Raw genomic sequence first — 19,658 nt, forward strand, 5'->3', positions numbered from 1 at the left:
CAAGCTATCACTGTCTATCGCGCTCCGCCTTTCTCGCCGCCGTCCACACTCGAACGTCCAGCTCTCTCATAGCTGCCACCATGGTTGGTGTAGGCGTCAGGCCGATCTTCGGCCACCCTGCCAGGCGGCGGATGCTCGCCTCAAGCAGGGAACTCGTCCAGCTTCGTGCTCCGTCGCCATCAATAGGCGCTATTCGGAACCTTCGAATCGGTAGCTCGAACACGCAACCCGACATCGCCATCTCGGACATCCTCTCCAACGCAGCTGCAAGACAAGGCCTCAAAGCCCCTCTACCAGATTCGCTCTCCCGCATCGTTCGGTCAGAGCCTCCAGCTGGTCGATCGTGGTTTCGCTCCTCTCCCGCGTCGAGAAGTGCCTCCTCGTCTTCTTCCGCTTCGATCCCAGGGGCGAACGGCAGCCCTCCGAAGCGGTCTGGGCGCTGGCTCCGTCGGTCCGGCATCCTAGTCGCAGCCTTCGGCCTCGGCTACATCATCGACGAATACTTCAACGCCCGCACCGCACAACGCAACCTCCTCACCGCATACACCGGCCTCCAGATCGCCCTCGATTACAAGCTCAACTTCGACCGCAACTCGCTCGAGTCGATCAACGCGCTCCACGAGCGGTGCGCCGACAAGCTCATGTACGTCTGCGAGAAGAACCAGGGTCTGTACGTCAAGCTTGGCCAGGCGATCGGGTGTCAGGCGGCAATCTTGCCGAAGCCATACCATCAGCTGACAAAGCTGTTCGATAACGCGGAGAGGTTGCCGTATGAAGAGGTGCGAAAGGTGTTGGTGGCCGAGCTGGGCGGGGATCCGAAGGAGATCTTTGCGGAATTCGACGAGGTTCCTGTCGCAGCGGCGAGCGTTGCGCAGGTGCACAAGGCGAGACTTCACCCGTCGGAGGGTGCGCCACCGGGAACACCGGGTCCCGAGGTGGCGGTCAAGGTGCAGCGTCCCAACATCCGCAAGTACGCCAAGTGGGATCTCTGGTCGTTCAGGATCCTGTTGAAGCTGTACGAGCGGATCTTTGAACTGCCTCTCTCGTTCAGTGGGCAGTACATCTCGGACCAGATCGAGCAGGAGACCTTTTTCGAACACGAGCTGGCCAATTCCTTGCGGGCGAAGAAGGCGATCGAGACCGACCCCGAGCCTCTGGTGCGCAGGTCGTGCTACGTGCCGCAGTTCTACAAGGATCTGTGCACGCAGCGGGTGCTGGTGATGGAGTGGATCGGCGAAACGTGTCGAATGACGGACCGCGAGAAGCTGGAGGAGTGGGGGCTGAGTGCAAAGGGCGTTTCGCAATCAGTGTGCGAGGCGTTTGCGAGTCAGATCTTCCAGCACGGATTCGTTCAGGCGGACGGGCATCCTAGCAACGTGTTGGTGAGGAAGCATCCGAATGGCAAGAAGGGGCAGCATCAGGTGGTGCTCATCGACCACGGGTTGTACGTCGAGCTGAGCGAGGAATTCCGCCGCAAGTATGCACAGCTTTGGAGGGCCATCTTTACGCTCGATCTCAAGACGCTCGACGAAATCACGGTGAGCTGGGGCATGGGCGAGGGGGCGTCGGAGCTCTTCGCTTCAGCGACACTGCTGCGACCGTGGAGCAAGCCGAAGGACAAGGGCGAGGCGAACAAGGAAGGCGCTCACGCGAAAAAGACGGACCTAGAGCTGCAGCGCGAGATGAAGGAGAAGCTCAAGAGCTTCCTGGTGCACACCGAGCTGCTGCCCAAAGAGCTGCTCTTCGTGGGTCGATCGATGCGCATCATTCAGGCCAACAACCAGGTGCTCGGCTCGCCCGTCAACCGACTCAACATTCTCGCCAGACACGCCGCCGCCGCGCTCATTAGCAACACGGAGACACCGAGTCTCTACCGGGTCTTCCGACCGCTTCGCAACCAGCAGTCAGCAGCAGGCGGCAGTTCGATAGGTCAGCGCTTCGCAGCGTGGGTCAAGGACAGGATCAACTTTGTCCGTTTCCGGACCACACTGCTCGCGCTCGATCTGGCATTCATCGGATCAGGCGTGACGCATTGGTTCAGGTACTTCTTCCGAGCACCAGTGTCGGCCTTGATGGGCAAGAGCGATCCCAACAAGGGTGGGTTCGAGGACGATTTGGAGCAGAGCATGCGTCAGATGGCGAGGGATGAGTTTGGCGTGGAACTCGATGAAGGCGCTTTCGTTGGGTAAAGCGAGCATCCGTAAACAAGGATGGCTGACATCGCGCAATAGACATCATCCTGGCTCAATAGCAACGGAATTTGTGAAGGAGATGAGATGAAGTGCGATTCCGAAGCAAGTGCGATAAAAGAATGTGAGAGATAGAGAGAGACAGAGAGGAAGACAATCCTGATGGGTATATAGGGATCAAATCCCAGGTCGAGAAAGATCACCATGCAGGTCGAGGTGCTTGGATCTCCTGCGGTTGCAATGCCAGCTGTTGCGGGTTGAAGTGACCAAAGTGCTGAGCTGCGTAGTTGAACTGCGGTGCTTGCTGCTGCTGTTGTTGCTGTGCTTGCTGTTGCCCTGGGTGAAGCTGCTGCTGGTGGTGGTGGTGCGCGTCACCAAACATGCCCTGGGTGGTGTTGGGCGACATGTTCTGAGACCAAGCCGCTTGACTGGCGTCCACTGCGAGACCGGCTGGTTGGGCAAAGCCGAGATCGTGGTTGCCTGCAGCAGCTGATGCATCGCCGTAGAAGCCTCCTGCCGCATAGTTGGGGAAGTCTGCGGATGGAACGTGCGTGTACTGAGGCTGCTGCTGCTGGTGCTGGTGCTGTTGATGCTGGTGGATGGCATCCTCGCTGAAGCTGTGGTGCAGAGCAGGTGGGGGAGGCATGGGATGCGACGCATCGGCAGCCGACACTGGGCCTTGTGCAGCACTGGCGGTGTTCTTGCGAGGACGACCACGACCGCGCTTGGCTGTGGCGAGCTGCGAACCAGAGGCCCCTTCTTCTTCGCCGGCAGCCGCGGCAGCAGCAGCAGCCCCGCCAGAGGCGCTCGAGGCCTTGCTGGTGGATGCGGTGCGAGGTCGCTTTCGGTTCTGGTTGGCTCGCTTGTTGGAGCTGGCCTGGGACTCGGAGGGCGAAAGGCCGTCATCTCCATCGCTGCCCTCTTCACCCGACTGGTCCTCCTGTCCGCTCTCGCCGCCGCCACTGGGATCCGGCGCGTTGAGACATGCCTGGATGAGGTTTCGTCCTTCTGCCTGGGTGACCAGCGCTTGCAATTTGGGTGTTGTGAAGGTGTAGACGAGGCCGGTCTGAGACACGACCAGCAACAACACTTGTGTTCCAGTGAGCGTGGCAAGCTCGAACGCCTTCTTCATGATACCGGCCTTTCGCTTGCTGAAGGTGATGTGCCTGCGAGCGTCATCTTCGATGAATTCGATCTTGATCTTGCGGCGACCGGTCTTCATGTCGCGCTCTCCCTTTGCCTCGGATCGCCCGCGTTTGCCCTTCTTCTTTTTGCCGTCCTCGGAGTCTCCATCGTCGTCGTCGCCCTCCTCGTCGTCTTCCTCGTCTTGGTAGTCGGCGGGGGCAGTGAAGCCGGCGGCGAGGTCAAAGTTGCCAGATCCGTCCTTGCTAGAGGTCGCAAGTTGGACAGTGCCGAAGGGTGTATCGTAGACTGGGCTTTCGCTGGTTGAGCCCGATTGGCGGACGCCAATGACGCCAGCGGAGAGGGTGGACATGATGGTTCGAGCCTGCGTGTGAGGTGACGACGCGAGGTAATCGACGATGAGCTGTCTACAACGATGAAGCCGGGGCGTCCTGTTGAGCTACGTGGCGTCGTAGAAGGTTTTGCTGGTGGAGCTGAAGCAAAAGGGATTGATGCGACAGTAGCGAGGTCTGAGAACGGTGGCAAGCGGAGATGGACCAAGAACAACACAGAGAGACAGAGAGAGAGAAGACCGATGTTATGATGTGTTGGCCGGCCAACTGGAAAAAGACCAACACCCTTCTCTCATGCAAGCTCGAGAAAAAGCCGTTTGTTTTGGGTCCGCTCGCTCACTTAGCCGCGCTCCGGGGATTTTTGTATTCGAAAGAACGCGAGCGAGAATACAAAATGGAGAATGCATTTGTACTGGCTCTCAGAGTCGGAATGTTCGACTTCCTTATGCGAATACAGTATCTACGGTCCTTCAGGGTTGGCCAGCCAGCTGCCTTGAGCCAGCCCTGCCGCCTAAACCGTCAAGACCACAGCCAGCAGGAAGACGCGGAGAAGGGTCTTGTTCCGCTTCTCTGCTCGGTCATGCACGCAGGCAGAAGGAGCCGCTCGCCTTTCGATGCCTAACTTACCGCGGGCTTCCTGGCTCGACAGCACTGACACAGCATGAAGACCGAAGGAAGATCCTAGCCCGATGTAGATCCGCAGTGGCTCAGATCGGCGCCTTCCGACCTCCCGTGTCATCATCAGTAGCCGCTTACACCGAGTCACAAGACATCGGAAGCGAGCCGCCTGAGATCGTGCCGCCTGTTCGGATGTAGGCGCGGTTGTCACGTATGCACGCACACTCACCACGATCAACGGCACGCGATCGGATCTTTGTGGCTTGAAGCCCACTCGTGGGAAAATCCGAGATCTTCGTGGCGTGTCATTAGGGCAGCATCCGAATGCTCGCGGTTGACCTTGCCTTATATAGAGCAGGAGACAGTCTGTCAGCATAAGATGGGTGCAACAGTGGGGATGCCTCGCAGCTCGACCAGGTAGCTGGATAGAAGCAACGCGGAGAGGGAAGACGCCAAGCTGCAGCTCACGTCACAGCAAAAGCTCTGTTGCTTTTTCCAGCTGCAGAGCCCAGCCCGGCCCGCCCACCTGCCTGTTTGCTTGCCGAGCCGAGCCCAGCTCCCACTTTTTTAGAGCTGCCCTTCCGCGAATTAGGCTGTGCTTTGCACAACCGATTATTGCCATCCAGCAACGGTCCGACATTTCGTCAACGGCCGCACCGCTCACTCAGCCAGTCAGCTCGTCACCGTATCGAAGCCATCGATTCCGCTCCAACAGCCACGATTCTTCCTCTCGACGTCCTCCCACCATCCTCATCCAGCATCCTCTCTTCTCCACCTTGCGCTTCTCACATCTCGCCACGCCACCAGACCATCGCATGGCCTTGCCGGAAGCACCGCCGCACCTTGACGTCTTATCTAGCGGAGTCTGGATTTGACATTTTTGGCAATTGGACACACAACCCACCTCCACGCCCCACTGCCACTTATCATCATCAGCCACTCTTCCTTGACACGGACAACCATCATTCTCTTCGTTCGCAAACGCGACCTATCAGTCATCTCGAATGGTCCCAAATCGTTCCCTCGGTCCACCCGGCATCTAGCCTATTCCAGCTGCCAACTCGGCTTCGTGCAGAGCGGCGCATATACCTTGCATATCACCTCGCAGTGCCCCCGACCAGCCCTTCTCCTCGCAGCTGAGCCATGGCCGTCCCATCCGCCGATAGATCGGCACCAGGCGGTAGCATGGAGCACGTCGAGGGCTCCACCGCCGTCACGCCACATTCATCGGCCGTGGATCATGCGCCGTCGCGTCGGCGAGCGCGAGTGCTTCAGACCCATTATCCACCCAAGGAGCTCGAAACTCCTGGCGATCCATCCTCTTCCAGCTTCACACCAACAGGCCTGGCCGTCAGAGCACCCATCGTCATCCGTCCTTCGGGTCGGCCCGGCTTTAACGCTCCCAAGGCCGCCACCTTTTTTCTTGGCAAGGATCACGAACGATGGAGGAGCTACGATCGCGAGCGCTTCTCCGGCCTTTTTAGCTGGGAGCGCGTCGCAAGTGCCATCAGCACTCGAAGCCGCCATGGCAGTCGAGGAGCCATCTCATCCTACTCGTCAGGGTCTGAAGATGACAACAGCGACAGCGGCACCTCGTTCCGCTCCAGTCGATCCAGGCACAGCGGCGGGTCTCGGAGTCGTCGACCTTCGGAGGCTGCTACGCCTCCTATGACCCCCTTTGACCCGTCAAATCCAGGTTCCAGACCCAGACGTTTCTCCAGCAACGGTCCCGAAGCTGCTTTCTTGCGACACGAGACGGTCATCGGCATCCACACGCCAAGACGCAGGTCATCAGCGGCTTCGGACTCGTTACCATTTCTCCGACCACTCGCCCAGATCAATGCTTCCAGCGGCAAGGCCAGCAGCGTCGATGTGCCTGCGCCCGGTTCAGAGAGCACCGACACAGCAATCGAAGCTCAGAAGAAGAAGCAAAAGAAGGTCAAGCATGCCACCGACGATCGCATCTCCAAAAAGAAGGATAAGAAGCCCTCCAAGTCGCATACAAGCAAGACAAAGACAAAGACACAAGACAGTCCGAGACCCAACAAGCCAGGCCCGCATGGCAGGCTCGATCTTGACGATGCCGCCCGTCCTTCTCTGCGTCGACTCCGGTCCAATCTGGAGGAAGCTGCCGCCGCCGCGGCTGCGTCCACTGAACCGAGCCCAGTGATTGACGAAGGCGAAGAAGCGCTCGACGACGCCGTTGGTCTGCAGGCCTCGCTGTCGGATGCTGCTCTCGAAGGCAAAGGCCCTCTGAGTGCCCAAGACCTGCAATTCCTGTTGCCACCCGATCGAATACCCTCACCACGCTCGCCGCTAGTCCGAGTCGGATCACCGCGCGCACCTCCGCTCAGACTCGCCAAGCGTCTTCTACCGCAAAACGTCGAGGGCACCTTGTACGACAAGACGGGCCCCTACCGCGAAGGTGCGGTCACCGACGGTCTCAGCGTGCGCCTCTTCAGCGCTGAGACTGATCCACGCACGAGCTCGTTCGAGGATGCCGATCTTTCGAATTCGGAGCATCCCGTCACCAAGCCGTGGGGTCGACGAGGTTCGAGCAGCAGCTACGACGGAACGGACGACGATGCTGTGTTCGTCAAGACTGCGCGTCGACGCTCGAACAGTTCCGGTGGGGACCCTCGACGTCGGTCACCCAGTCCGACCTTCAACGGCGGCCCCGACGCACCATCGGATTCGGCGGTGGACGACAGCAGTCAGATCTACCTCATCACCACTCCCGATAACCGCGTCTCGTCGGCGGCCAAGCTGCGCAGATGGGCCATGGACAGCAACGGCGCCTTCTACGCCGCCATGGAGATCAAGTCGATCGAAGCCAAGTTACGTGCTGCAGACCCTTCTGCGGGTCGCGTAACTCGGGAACTCGCCAAGGAGCTCGAAGAGACCTACCTCGACGATATCCTGGATGAAGTGCAGAAGGCGCAGACGCTCAATCCCGCCCGCGCCGGGATTGTGTCCAAGATCCTCAAGACCGAAGATGGGCGATATGTGAGGTTGGAAGAGGACTATCCGGAGGAGGCGTTTTTTGTGATCGCGGGGTGCGAGGAGGCCGAATTGACAGGGGTGATTCTGAATGTGTTCAATCAGGCCATTCGGACGTTGGCGAGGTTCCACGCGTCGGGTTGGATGCATGGCGATATCAAGCTCGAGAACCTCATGTTTGACGAGCGCGGGGAGCTGGTGGTGATCGATTACGAGAATGCCAATCCGTACCGAGGGATTCCGGGAGGGGATGGGCAGGTGCAGCTGGTGAGCTACGACTGGGTTCCGCCCGAAGCGTGCCCGGGGCCTATGGGGAGACGCATGGGTCCGTCGGGCGATCTTTGGGCGCTGGGATGCAACCTCATCCGCGCTTTCGCGTTGAGAGACGGTGTAGAGGACGTGCTCATTCGCGAAAGCCTGCTGGGCAAGGGGCAGAGGTCGTTCCTGGAGAAGATGGCGAGGTTGGTTGTGCGGAAAAGGGACGCACACGTGCCGGCAGATGATTACTTCGCTCCCCAGTCGGTCAGTAAGAGCGATCGCACGGCATACGACATCTTTGCGTACGCCGTCGATCTGGAGCCCATCCTCAACGACAACTTGGGCGAGGAGGATGAGACGTCGAAACCATCCCCGATGTCTACCGCTGCGAGCGAGTGCAGTTCGACCGACGACAGCTCGTGCAGCGATGCAGCCGCGTTCGTCACGCCCGATAGCTCTACCGCGCCGTCCTCCGGTCGCGCCTCGCCCAAAACAGCAGACGGGATGAATCTGCCCTCGCCAACGCGCCTGCTGTATCGATTCGCGCGGTCGGCACCGGAACTGCTCACGTGGGTGCTCTCGAGATGCGTCGTCGAGTCGACCCACCAGCGTTCCGTTGCCGAGGCAGAAGTCGAGGGTGTGGCGCTAGCAGAGTGGTTCGAGCAAGAGAGGGCGGATATGCTGGACAAGGGCAGGACAGCGGTGGATGCAGCGATCGAGATGTCCGGCAGTGTGTGGGTCAAGCCCAGACTGGATGATGCGCGGAAGAGTATGGGGTTGGAGTAGCAAATAGAGCATATCGGATCGCAGACAAGGGAAACGCGCAAGGAACAGCACGAACTTGGAGTCATCACGGAATCTCACGATGCGACGGGTTTCGTACGCGTCAAATGACCGAGCAGCATGCCGTGTGTGGAAGGAACGAGTGTGTGGAATGTCTATTGGAGCGTATGTCTATGGTATCCTACTGAACTCCCAACCGCTTCTTGCTCTGCTCGTACACGACATAGCTGATGCTAACGGCAGGCACGACTTTGGCCAGCGTGGGGACCAATCCTCTATAGAACCCGACGAAGCCTTCCCTGACGTACGTCTTCCTTGCTGCGTCCCAAAATCCATCATAAGTGGTTGGATGGGCAGGTGTTCCTGCAGCCTGCAACCTGGTCCTGATCAGGTTGAGCGGGTAGACGGTGGTTGCTCCGACCGAGCCACTCACCGAGCCGAAAGAGAGCAACGCCAACACACCCGGCTCTTCCTTGCCCGTGTACTTGATCCAGAACAGCTTGATCCCTTCGAACGTGCTCATATCGATGGCGCTATACGGGAACACGCCGATCAAACCAGCCGTCAGACCGCGGTAGTACGTCCTCAATCCGCCGGCGGCCCACATGTCCCGGGCCGTCTTCTTGAGCAGTGCGTTGCCCTGCAGCGACGTCTTGGCGTTCTGGCTCGACATGAGGCGCGTCTTGAGCGTCTCCACCGGATAGATGGCCAGTTGGGAAGTGATACCTCCGATACCACCGGAGAGGAAGCGCGATGTGCCCGAGATGTCGCGTGAATCTGAGACGTGGTCGACGTACTTTGCGAAGGCTCGTTTGGATGTTTCGTAGGACAGGAATTTGATGGCGGACTCAGGGAAGATCTTGAGACAGTTGAGACCGTTGCCGACCCAGAAGGCGCGGAGACCGCCGCCGTCGCGATAAAGGTTGGTGAGCGCTTCGCGGAGGATGCCGAGACCTTGACCAGCCGCCTTGGCTGCAGCTTGTTTGGCCCCTCCCTTGCCGCCAGAAACTGCACCCTTGACAGCATCGGCGACATCCGGCGAGCGAGACGTCGTGATGAGGTAGATCTTGAGACGGTCAAAGGGTGCAGTGGCAGTACGCGAGACTGCTCCAGCAATACCGCCGGCCATGAGGAACTTGAGTGCGACAGCGCCGTGAATCATGTCGTTGTCCTCTTCCTCTTCTTCCTCGTCGACGTTTTGGTCGTGTTGGGTCTTGGCCGCAGCTGCGGCATCCTGAGCGGCCTTTTGCTTGGCTTCGCCGACATCGCCCGAGCCCGGTGACAGTAGGGACGAAGACCCTTCCTTCGAGTCGGTCGAATCTTCGACAGCCTTTGACGCCGCGGCGGCTGCAGCTTCCTGGCGCTTCCCGAGCTTTTCTGCGCGTTTCGCCTCCTTGACCGCCGGCGATTCCCTCTTCTTTTCCTCTCCAGCGAGACTGACATCACCATCAAAGTTGACAGCAGTAGCACCGCGCTCCGTCTTGCCCCAGCCAACGGCCAGCTCTGCAAAGATGCCTCCCATGCCGAAGAGTCCAAACGCTTTACGCACCTGGTAGAAGCGGAAGATTTCCGGCACCGACGGTTTGCGCGGTAGCAGCAGAAGATAGTCGCGGAACTCGGGGAAGGTGACGTACGTCTTCTCGCCGCTGGCATGGGCCGACTTGCGCGTGCTGGTGAGACTGGCAACGAAGTCGTCGAGCGAAATTTGAGGCACGTCGAGGCCGGCGCGATCGAGCGCGGTGCGGATCTCTTGTACGTCGAGCCGCATGTCGCAGTTCTTGTCCATCTCTACAAAGATCTTGTAGAGTTCCCGTTCCTTGTTCTCGGCGTAGGCAAGGAATCCCTCCCATTCGATTTGTCGTTGGCGGGCGCCACCATCGTCGTCGACCTTGTGACCTTTGCGAACTTTCTCGTCGCGGTCGCGGTCGGCGGCGCGCCTTTTGTGTCCGACAGCTGACAGACCCCAGACGCCGCTTCCTGTCCATCCAGCCTCATGTTCCATATCTGGTGGGTTGTGTCCGTAGCCGAGGACTTTGGCATCTGCGGTGGATGATTTGCCGTATCCGAAAAGAGATCCGACGGAGTGGATGTACGAATTCGAGGTCGATGCTGTCTGTTCTTCGTCATCCGAAGACTTTGTTAATGACTTGGGCAGGATCTTGTCCGTCACCGCTTTGAGAGTGCTCTTGGAAGATTCAGCTGCGTCGGTCTCGGTATCGGGTGTCTTCTCACCTCCGAGCCAAGACGGCAAGCCCCATGAGGAGGAGACACCAGGCTCCGCAGCATGTTTCGCGTGCTCTTCAGCAAGTCGTGCGCGCTGTGCTTCGATTTCTTCTCGGCATTTGCGGCACTGATTGAGGAGCTCATTGGCGTAGGATTGGCGTGGAGGCGGTGGTGGTGCTGGGAGTTGCGATTCTTTGACCGATGAAGATGCCGAGGACGATGCTGTTGGCGTTGTGGAGGAAGGTGAGGACGATGAGGATGCCGAGCTTGATTCGGGTGTGCTGTCGGCCGACGACGAGCTCGAAGTCTCCTTTGAGAAAGGACAGGCTTCGAAGCCGACGGTAGAGTTGCGAATGTCGGAAGGTGCCAGACTGCCACGAGCCAGACTTCCACCGGCACCGTATCGAGCACGCCGAGCCGACTTCATCCATTCTTCCCTGGCTCTTCCTCCCGCCAGAGCCTGTTCGTCGTCTTCATCCAGCAACGTGTCGAAGAGGCCGCGAAGACGGATAAGACGAGCTTGGGGTGGCTCTTCGGCACGGAACTCCTCGAAGGAGGGACGTCGCGGTTTTCGCTTCTCCATGGCAGAAGAGGCGGCAATAGCGGACGACGAGGAGGGCGAGATCCATGAAGACCAGAACGAAGAGCTGAGACGAGAAGGCGAGTCCGCAGTTTGTGGTTGAGAACCGCTCGAACTTGCCGGGGTGGATGATGAATTATTGGCTGATGGAGATGGTCGCGAAGGGGTCAAAGCTTCTGGTGGCTCCGTCTCGCTGGTCTGTATTGAGGTAGAGCTTGACCGGCCCGAGTCCTGCGTTCGCGACGACGAAGCTGCGGCTGAGCTCATGGCGAGGTTTCCGTGACAGCAGTCTTTGTCGCCGACAGTCTGTACCTCCTTCCGAGACTGTCCACGCTGAATCCCGCCAGGAGCTTATCTGGAGACCGAGTGCTGCAAGTCTGTATGCAGTCGATGCGTTGAGACGTGTTGCGTAATTGCAGGGATAAGAAGTGATGATGTCGAGAGGAGGAGAGGCTAAATCGTGGTACAGAAAAATTCTAGGCTTGCAACACGCAGCAAGGCACTGAGCTGAGAGGAGCCTCGTTGAGAAATTGCGCTGCTCACGGATCTCTCCAGTTTGGACCTGATTGGAAATCCAAGGCTGTTCACCAACCGAATCGGCAATTTTAGCCGTGGAGAGCCATTCGCACGAACCACTTTGTTCGCCATGCGTCGATCATCTCAACTCGAGATACAAAGCCGCTCAGTCTGTTGCCGAAGGAACGAGCGACGATAGGGTCGAGCTTGTCGAGAGCAGTCATGCGCCGATAATCGCTCAGGTGACATGGCTTCAGAAGAGGTGTTTTTGAGCCTACTATCTGAGTTGATCCGCTGCTGGTGAGCCCGCACTCCCGTTTCGAGTCCGCGGTTTGCTGCCGCAATTTCTTGGGTCTGTGCCTCGGCCCGCCTCTCAATTGACACCGATTGGGTGCAATCAACCCACACAACCCAGCACAAATCTCCTGAAGAGGCATGCTCCTGATAGATGAGTGTCGACTGGTGCAGGAGCGAATGCCACAGGCCGCAATGATTAGCATGGTGTATAGCCTCGAAGAGACTTCTGGCGAGGCACGTGACGCGTCTAAGTTCAACCTAACACCTGAAAATCCCGTGCGAGATTGTTCGCGTCCAGATCCAGTCGCGCCCTCAATGCTCTGAAATCACACAGAGATACAACAGGCCCGAGCCAATCGCCGCCAAACAACACTTTTCTAAAGTCACACACCAAGCGTGTTGCAAAAGAGCTCGTATCGTCCGGGCACTTGGCCAGTGCAAAATTCGATTTTCAATGTGTGCGCACGCTGCGCTGGACGAGCCAAAATCACACTGAGTAGCAGCTCAACACCACCCACCGAGAGCGCACACCTGCCCCTCAAGTCTCTATCGTCGCGCCTATTCTCCTTCTGCTCACCACCATCAAGAATCACTCGCTCTACTTTACTTCTGAGCGCACCTCCGCCTTTTCCTCGAAACCTACTCCAACACCACCTAATCAACATCAACCACCATGCGTGAGGTTCTTTCCCTTCACGTCGGTCAGGCCGGTATCCAGATCGGTAACGCCTGCTGGGAGCTCTACCTCGCCGAGCACGGTCTCAGCCCCGATGGCCGCATCCTCGAGGGCAGCCCTTCTGAGAACGACGATGGCTTCTCCACCTTCTTCAGCGAGACTGGCAGCGGCAAGTACGTGCCTCGCTCCATCTACGTCGACTTGGAGCCCAACGTGGTCGACGAGGTGCGCACCGGTACCTTCCGTTCGCTTTTCCACCCAGAGACGCTCGTCACGGGCAAGGAGGACGCGGCCAACAACTACGCGCGTGGTCACTACACGGTCGGCAAGGAGCTGATCGACCAGACGCTCGACCGCGTGCGCAAGCTCGCCGACGCCTGCTCGGGTCTCCAGGGCTTCTTCGTCTTCCACTCGTTCGGCGGTGGTACCGGTTCCGGTTTCGGTTCGCTCCTCCTCGAGCGTCTCGCTCAGGACTTTGGTAAGAAGGCCAAGCTCGAATTCTCGGTCTACCCTTCGCCCAAGATGAGCTCGTCGGTCGTCGAGCCCTACAACTCGGTGCTCACCACCCACACCACGCTCGAGAACTCGGACTGCTCGTTCATGGTCGACAACGAGGCCATCTACGACATTTGCCGCACCAAGCTCGGCATCGCCTCGCCCGGCTTCACCAACCTGAACAGGCTCATCGCTCAGGTGGTCTCGTCCATCACCGCCTCGCTCCGCTTCGACGGCTCGCTCAACGTCGACCTCAACGAGTTCCAGGTCAACCTGGTCCCCTTCCCTCGTATCCACTTCCCTCTCGCCACCTACGCGCCCATCCTCTCCGCCGCCAAGGCTGGTCACGAGCAGAACTCGGTCGCCGAGATGACCTTCTCCTCGTTCGAGAAGGGCAACCAGATGGTCAAGGCTGATCCTCGCGATGGCAAGTTCATGGCCTGCTGTCTTCTGTACCGTGGTGACGTTGTGCCCAAGGACGTCAACTCTGCCGTTGCTACCATCAAGACCAAGCGCACCATCCAGTTTGTCGACTGGTGCCCCACCGGCTTCAAGATCGGTATCTGCAACGAGCCGCCCACCACCGTGCCCGGTGGCGACCTCGCCAAGGTCTCCCGTTCGCTCTGCATGTTGGCCAACACCACCGCGATCGCCGGCGCCTGGGGTCGTTTGGACAACAAGTTCGACCTGCTCTACTCCAAGCGCGCCTTCGTCCACTGGTACGTCGGCGAGGGCATGGAGGAGGGCGAGTTCTCCGAGGCCCGCGAGGACCTCGCTGCCCTCGAGAAGGACTACGAGGAGGTCGGTCTCGACTCGGTCGATGTTGGTGAGGAGGACCTCGAGTACTAAGTGTTTCGGTGATGGCATTGAGCGGTGGTGACAAGGGGTCGTATGAATCACGCGCCTATTTGTACCGGCTCTGCCTTTAGTCTCACACTTCCCCTAAACTCCCTTGCTTCCCTATCTGCTCAAGTGTGATCCATGTGCGTGTTGGCTGTCTTCAAGCCTGGAGTCTCCAAGGTTAGGACGGTTGAGACGAGACCCGCTAGATTCATGTGTCAAGGCCTTGCCATCCCCGTGATCACACTGCGCAATGGGAACGCGCACCAACGCACTGATCTCGCCCTGAGGGGATTCAAAACATTGACATTGTATGAACATGAGACCATGAGATGCAGAAAACATAAGGACTTTTGAGTGATGCGGACGGATTGATGATGATAGAGGGGAGGGGAATGTATGTGATGAAGATGCTAGGGATGTCTGCGTTCGTTCGGAGGGGCGGTTTATACAGTTGTGCGGCTGGGGTTGGATGTGACTGGGCGATCGCGGCAAGTCGGATCCCTACGGGTCACATACCATCCTCCTTGGCCGGGCTTCTAATCTAGTGGTTCGAGGTGCTAGCAAAAGGGTTGACGGAAAAGACCTTGAGCACGGGCGGCGACTTAGTCATGTCACTCGTAACGATCACAGGCACATGCATGAGCTCCCTGATCGTCTGGATCTTGTGTCCGCCCGCGGCGTTCTCCTGAACACCGTCGAACTGGAGCGCCGTCTTGTTCAGACTCTTGTTGCGCTGTTGCGATTCGCGAGCAGCTTCGACGTTGTGCTGGCGGATAATGGCCGAGGTCGAGTGCTCGTCGTCGTCCTCGTCAGCAAAGAGCGCCGCTTCGTCCGTCTGCGACTGCGACGTCATCTCCATCATCTGGTGCTGCTGAGCCACCTCCTGCAGCTTCTTGACGTGGACGTCGTCCGAAGTCTCGGCGAGCCAGGCGATAACGTCAACGTTGTCCTTCCAGTAGATGGACAGCGCGTTGCGGTCCTCGTCGTACGTGTGGTTCTCGATGGGCATCTGGTCGACGTGGACGCGCTTCTCGATGCCAAAGTCGGGGACGATCACGTCGAACGCAGCATCAAGCACGCCCATGACGGTGGCAGTGCGAACGACAGGACCGTAGCGCATGGTGAGATCGTGGACGAGCAAACAGAGGAAGAGATGGGCGCTCTGCTCTTGGGCCAGCTTGGCCGCGTCCTTCTTGACGTTGCACTGCTGGGCGATCTTGGCCATGGCCTCACGGTCGACGGGGAACTTGTCCTGCTCGGCAAGCACGGCTTCCAGCTGGCGGTGCACCATCAGATCGGCATAGCGGCGAATGGGAGATGTAAAGTGCGTGTAGAGGGGCACGTTGAGCGCGTAGTGGTGGTACTTGGCAATGTCGACCATACCTGTGCAGAAGTACTTGGCCTTCATCATCGAGTTGGTGACCAGAGCTTGCAACGCCTGACGAGCCGACTCGTCCTCGATCGCCTTCAGGCTGCGGTGGAGAGCTCCGCCCGACGAAACATCGATGTCGTAGCCCATCGACTTCGCTCGGCGCAGGAAGCCCTCAAGACGTCGGTCGAGAGGCTTCTCGTGTCGACGAAGGAGCGCCAACTCGGGCAGACCAAAGGCGATCTGTTGAGCGACAGCCATGTTGGCCTGAAGCATGAACTCTTCGATCAGCCGGTGAGCGTCGTAGGAAGAGTAGATAGTTGCGTCGGTGGGCAGTCCGTTCTCGTCGAGCTTGAAGCTGAGCTTGACATTGTCGATACGAAGGGCGCCCGCGTCGAAGCGGCGAGCGCGCATCTTCTGGGCCAGCTCGTGCAGGATCAGGATGTCGTCGGCGATGTCCTTGGGCTGGTGCGCCTTGATCTTGTCCTTGGGCAGCTCTCCACCCTCGATCACCTTTTGGGCATCAGCGTAGGCGAGCTTGGCGCACGAGTCGATGATCGACTTGCCGAACCAGCTCTTGATCACCTGAGCGTCCTTGTTCATGGTGAACACAGCCGAAAAGGTGAGCCTCTCGACACCAGGAACGAGCGAGCAGAGCTCTTCGCTGAGCGTGGGGGGAAGCATGGGAATGGCACGCTGCACCAGGTAGACCGAAGTACCACGCTTGCGAGCTTCGCGGTCGAGGCTGGAGCCGAGCTTGACAAAGTGCGAGACGTCGGCGATGTGAACACCCACCTCGAAGTTGCCGTCGTCGAGACGCACGACATGCAGAGCGTCGTCGAGGTCCCTGGCGGTCTCGGGGTCGATGGTGAAGACGCGGTGGGAGCGGTAGTCCTTGCGCGTCTCGTACTCCTTCTCGGGAATCTTCCAGGGAGTGGGAGGAAGGCACTTGAGCGCGCCCTCGGAGAAAGCCTCGGTGGCGGAGCTGAGCGTGTCCTTGAGCAGAGCCTGCGTCTCTGCTTCGACATTTCCAATGACACCGATCTCTTCGACGAGGGCACCGAAGGGGTGCAGAGAGGTGATCGGCCAGCGCTTGATGCAAGCCACAAAGAGACGACTGTTGAAGCTTTCCTGGCCCTCGTCGGCCCAGAAGTCCTCGGGCGCTTGGTCGGCAGGGATGGCGATGAGCGGTACGCGCTTGTCCGTGGGTCGGAACCAGATGATCTTGGGACGAGGCTTGATCTCAGGAGCGAGAGCGCCGGGGCCTTCGCGCTGGGCCCGCTCAGCCTGCTGCTTCTCTTTGGTAGCAGCCGACGAGGGTCGAAGCAGACCCAATGTGCCGGAGAACAGCTGGCCAGGCGAGCGTTCGACGATGGCGACGACGTGGCCAGCCAGCTGAGGAGGGCTCTCCTCGTTCTCCTCTTCGTCCTCGATGAGTCGGAGCTGAGCGCCTTCGACCTCGAGGTCGTCCTTGGCCTTGTCAGGCTTGCGCGAGATCTGACCATTCTGCTCTTCCTTGCGCTTCTTCTTGTCTTCCTTCTCCTTCTTGATGCTCCAGACCTCGAGAGGGTCGAGAAGCTCGACGGCGACGAGATCGCCTTCGAGGGCGCGGTTGCGGTCCTTGGATCCGCTGATGAATATGTCGCCATCGAGCACCTCGGTGGTGACGTAGGCGTCGCTTCTGTTGCGCTTGTTGATTCGCAGCACGCCGACGACGATCTTACCGTGAGCAAGCAGCGTCGGCAAGGTGCCCTGAGGCAGGTAGTTGCCAAAGAGAGCCTTGCGCTGCGTGGCGCCAGGCCCGTTAGCAGGACCGCCGATGCCGCCGAACTGGTTGCCACCAAAGCCGCCAGCCATGGGATTGAAGGCGCCGCCGACTGAAGGTGCGCGGTAGTGACCCGTGACGGCAGCTGACTCACGGAACTGGTGAAGCATGGCGAGGTGAGCCTGGGCTTGAGCGAGATCGACAAGCTGGGGCTGCTGAACGCTGTTCATGCGCCACTGCGTACTACTGCCGCGAGCGTGGCTGCCGCGAGGACCACCTGCTCCGGCGCCGCCGAAGCCATCAGCGAGATCGTTCATGGAGCCGCCCATGCCGAAGCCATTGAGGCTGACAAGACCACCTCCTGCCATGAGATAATCGGACGAGAGATCGGTGAGCTGAGCCGAGGGGCGGCTGAAGTGACCGGAGGTGAGGTGAGTAGGCTGATAAGCAGCTTGGGCGGTGCGCTGGGCGCTAGCCGTGCTAGGGAAAGAAAAGTTGGGGTTGGCCTGCATGGCTGGGCCGCTGGACTGCATAGCTTCGGCATTAGGAGAGCTACGCTGTTGGGATTGTTGCTGCTGCTGTTGCTGTTGCTGGTTGGCTTTATTGAGGACGTTGACCGAGTGTCGGCGGCCGTGGCCTTGAGGAAGGTTCGAGTTCTGAGTAGCGGCCTGGGCGGGAACGAAGCTGTTGAGACCGCTGTTGAAGGTGTTGCCGGTAGAGAAGCTGCCCATAGGACCTGAGCGAGGGGCGTGGCTCTGGATGCGGCGATGACCGCCGAAGCTGTGGTTGCTGCCGTTGAAGGTGTTGCCGGCACCTGCCGCCGGGTTGTTGGCCGACTGCATGAGTTGCTGTTGCTGAAGCTGGAGCATCTCGATCTGCTGCTGCAGAGCGACCTGCTGCTCTGCGAGCATCTGGCTCTGAGCAGAAAGCGAGTTCGGGTTTGCGTTGGCCGCGCCGCTTGCCGCAGACGGATTGCCGCCCCTGCTTGGCAGCATGCCGCTCATGTCGCTACCAGTGCGTCGATGAGCGCCGGTGCCAGACGAACTGAAGCTAAAGTCGGAGACGTGACCCCGCTGAGCTCGAGTGGGATCGAAGGCAGAGGCGCCGTACCCGACCGAGCTGGCGCCATCATCGGTCATGTCGTCTGCTTCGCTGGGGGTGGGACCAAGTCCAGACGACACGTTGTAACCGAGATCGGCGAATCGGCTCTGGAGACTGAGCTGACGCTGATGAGCGAGGTTGGCGCGGAAGTCGGCCGAAGAGGCAGAGTAGTTGCCATTGTTGGGCTGGTTGGAGTGACGTGCGACGGCGCTTTGGAAAGCGGCGTTTCCTGCGAAACGAGGACCGCCTTGGCGATTGAAGGCAGACTGGGACTGCGACGAGTTGAGGGACTCGGGGGCTGCTTCGGCGTCTTCGCCGAGACTTGCAAGACCGGCGGGTCTCGAGGCGAACATGTTGCGGCCTTGGGCGTTGGCGTTGAGATTGAGCTGCTGTTGCAAGTGACCCTGAAGCTGATCAGTCTGTGCGGCCAAGCGGTTGGTGACCGCGTTGAGGTCGCGATTACCGTCTGAACGGTCCATTGCTGCGGGTGAAGGGAGTGCGTGACACGCTTGCGAGGTGATCTAAGGCCTGTGAATTGATGCAGGGTGGAGAGAAATAAGTGGGTAAGGTCAGTGACTGAGCTCACGATAGGTGTTCAGACGTTGCGGCGAGCATGTGTCTACTTACTGGGACCAGACGGACGTGTGATGAGAGGAAGACCGAGGTGTAAAGGAGGGGGGGATCGAAGGTGCGAATGGTGCTAAGCTGGGAGCAGAGAGAGAGGAGTTGCAAGATGTGTGATGAGGAGCGAGAGTGAGAGGCGCTGAGAGGACGAGAAGAAGCTTGCAAAGATCTACTGCATTTATATAGGCGATGGTGGCAGGGATGAGATGCGCGCTTGAGGGAGCTGCAAGGATAAGGCCGACCGAGAGCGAAGCAGGGACGAGCGAAGAAGTTCCTCGATGACAGAGGAACTGGTGGTAGCCTCGAGTGAGCAGGAAGGGAAAGACGCCTGTCTGTGCGTGGAGCCGAATCTGATACACGTCGACGGCGATCAAGGTTGGCGATGAAGTCCAGAGAGTGCGTTGCGAGACGAAGGAGGTGGACCAGGAGCGGCGGAGGAGCGTAACGAGAGTGTGATTGAAACGAAGGTGAGCAAGGAGCGAATGATCCAGCTCCGTGCCAAGACGGAACCCGAGGAGAGACCGAAGGTTGTGCGACAGCTGCAAGTGGCGAGCGGCGATGATGAGAAGGAGGACGGAAGAGAGTAGTGAGAGGGAGCAACTCTGTTCAGGTTGAGGAGGTGACAAGCTCTCTGGTGGGAATCCGTGGTGTGGCACCAGACACGCTGAGCAGAGCAGAAGCGAGCGATCTGCAAAGTGACACGCCACGCAGCGTGACGATTTTGGTGACTTTTGCTCAGCTGTCTGTCTGCCTGCCTGCCTGGCTGGGCTGCACACGTAAGATTCTGGCAGGGTCCTTTGGTTCTTCTTCTCAAAGAAGCTTCAGAAGGCTGAGTTAAGTTACTTT

The 19,658-nt window shown here is 59.1% G+C and overlaps 6 protein-coding genes across 6 annotated transcripts; 3 read left to right on the forward strand and 3 right to left on the reverse strand.

Annotated features, from left to right (window-relative positions):
- Nucleotides 1-80: 80 nt before the first annotated feature.
- Nucleotides 81-2,189, forward strand: PSEUBRA_004061 (UbiB domain protein; the record flags this gene model as incomplete). The annotated part of the gene is made up of 1 exon (XM_059465214.1): nt 81-2,189. One exon carries the CDS (start codon nt 81-83, stop codon nt 2,187-2,189), a length of 2,109 nt encoding a protein of 702 aa, XP_059320511.1.
- Nucleotides 2,190-2,388: 199 nt separating this feature from the next.
- Nucleotides 2,389-3,684, reverse strand: PSEUBRA_004062 (Transcription factor, MADS-box; the record flags this gene model as incomplete). Its single annotated transcript, XM_016437625.1, has 1 exon — nt 2,389-3,684. The coding sequence occupies one exon, from the start codon at nt 3,682-3,684 to the stop codon at nt 2,389-2,391; it is 1,296 nt and encodes a 431-aa protein (XP_016291172.1).
- Nucleotides 3,685-5,425: 1,741 nt separating this feature from the next.
- PSEUBRA_004063 (Protein kinase domain protein) lies at nt 5,426-8,326 on the forward strand (the record flags this gene model as incomplete). Its single annotated transcript, XM_016437619.2, has 1 exon — nt 5,426-8,326. The coding sequence occupies one exon, from the start codon at nt 5,426-5,428 to the stop codon at nt 8,324-8,326; it is 2,901 nt and encodes a 966-aa protein (XP_016291173.2).
- Nucleotides 8,327-8,504: 178 nt separating this feature from the next.
- On the reverse strand, nt 8,505-11,393 carry PSEUBRA_004064 (Mitochondrial substrate/solute carrier; the record flags this gene model as incomplete). The annotated part of the gene is made up of 1 exon (XM_016437633.2): nt 8,505-11,393. One exon carries the CDS (start codon nt 11,391-11,393, stop codon nt 8,505-8,507), a length of 2,889 nt encoding a protein of 962 aa, XP_016291174.2.
- Nucleotides 11,394-12,612: 1,219 nt separating this feature from the next.
- Nucleotides 12,613-13,959, forward strand: PSEUBRA_004065 (Tubulin/FtsZ, GTPase domain protein; the record flags this gene model as incomplete). The annotated part of the gene is made up of 1 exon (XM_016437613.1): nt 12,613-13,959. The coding sequence occupies one exon, from the start codon at nt 12,613-12,615 to the stop codon at nt 13,957-13,959; it is 1,347 nt and encodes a 448-aa protein (XP_016291175.1).
- Nucleotides 13,960-14,494: 535 nt separating this feature from the next.
- On the reverse strand, nt 14,495-18,667 carry PSEUBRA_004066 (Nucleic acid-binding, OB-fold; the record flags this gene model as incomplete). The annotated part of the gene is made up of 1 exon (XM_016437627.1): nt 14,495-18,667. One exon carries the CDS (start codon nt 18,665-18,667, stop codon nt 14,495-14,497), a length of 4,173 nt encoding a protein of 1,390 aa, XP_016291176.1.
- Nucleotides 18,668-19,658: the final 991 nt, after the last annotated feature.

Source organism: Kalmanozyma brasiliensis, assembly GCF_000497045.1.
Source record: "Kalmanozyma brasiliensis GHG001 unplaced genomic scaffold PSEUBRA_SCAF3, whole genome shotgun sequence".
NCBI lineage: Eukaryota > Fungi > Basidiomycota > Ustilaginomycetes > Ustilaginales > Kalmanozyma > Kalmanozyma brasiliensis.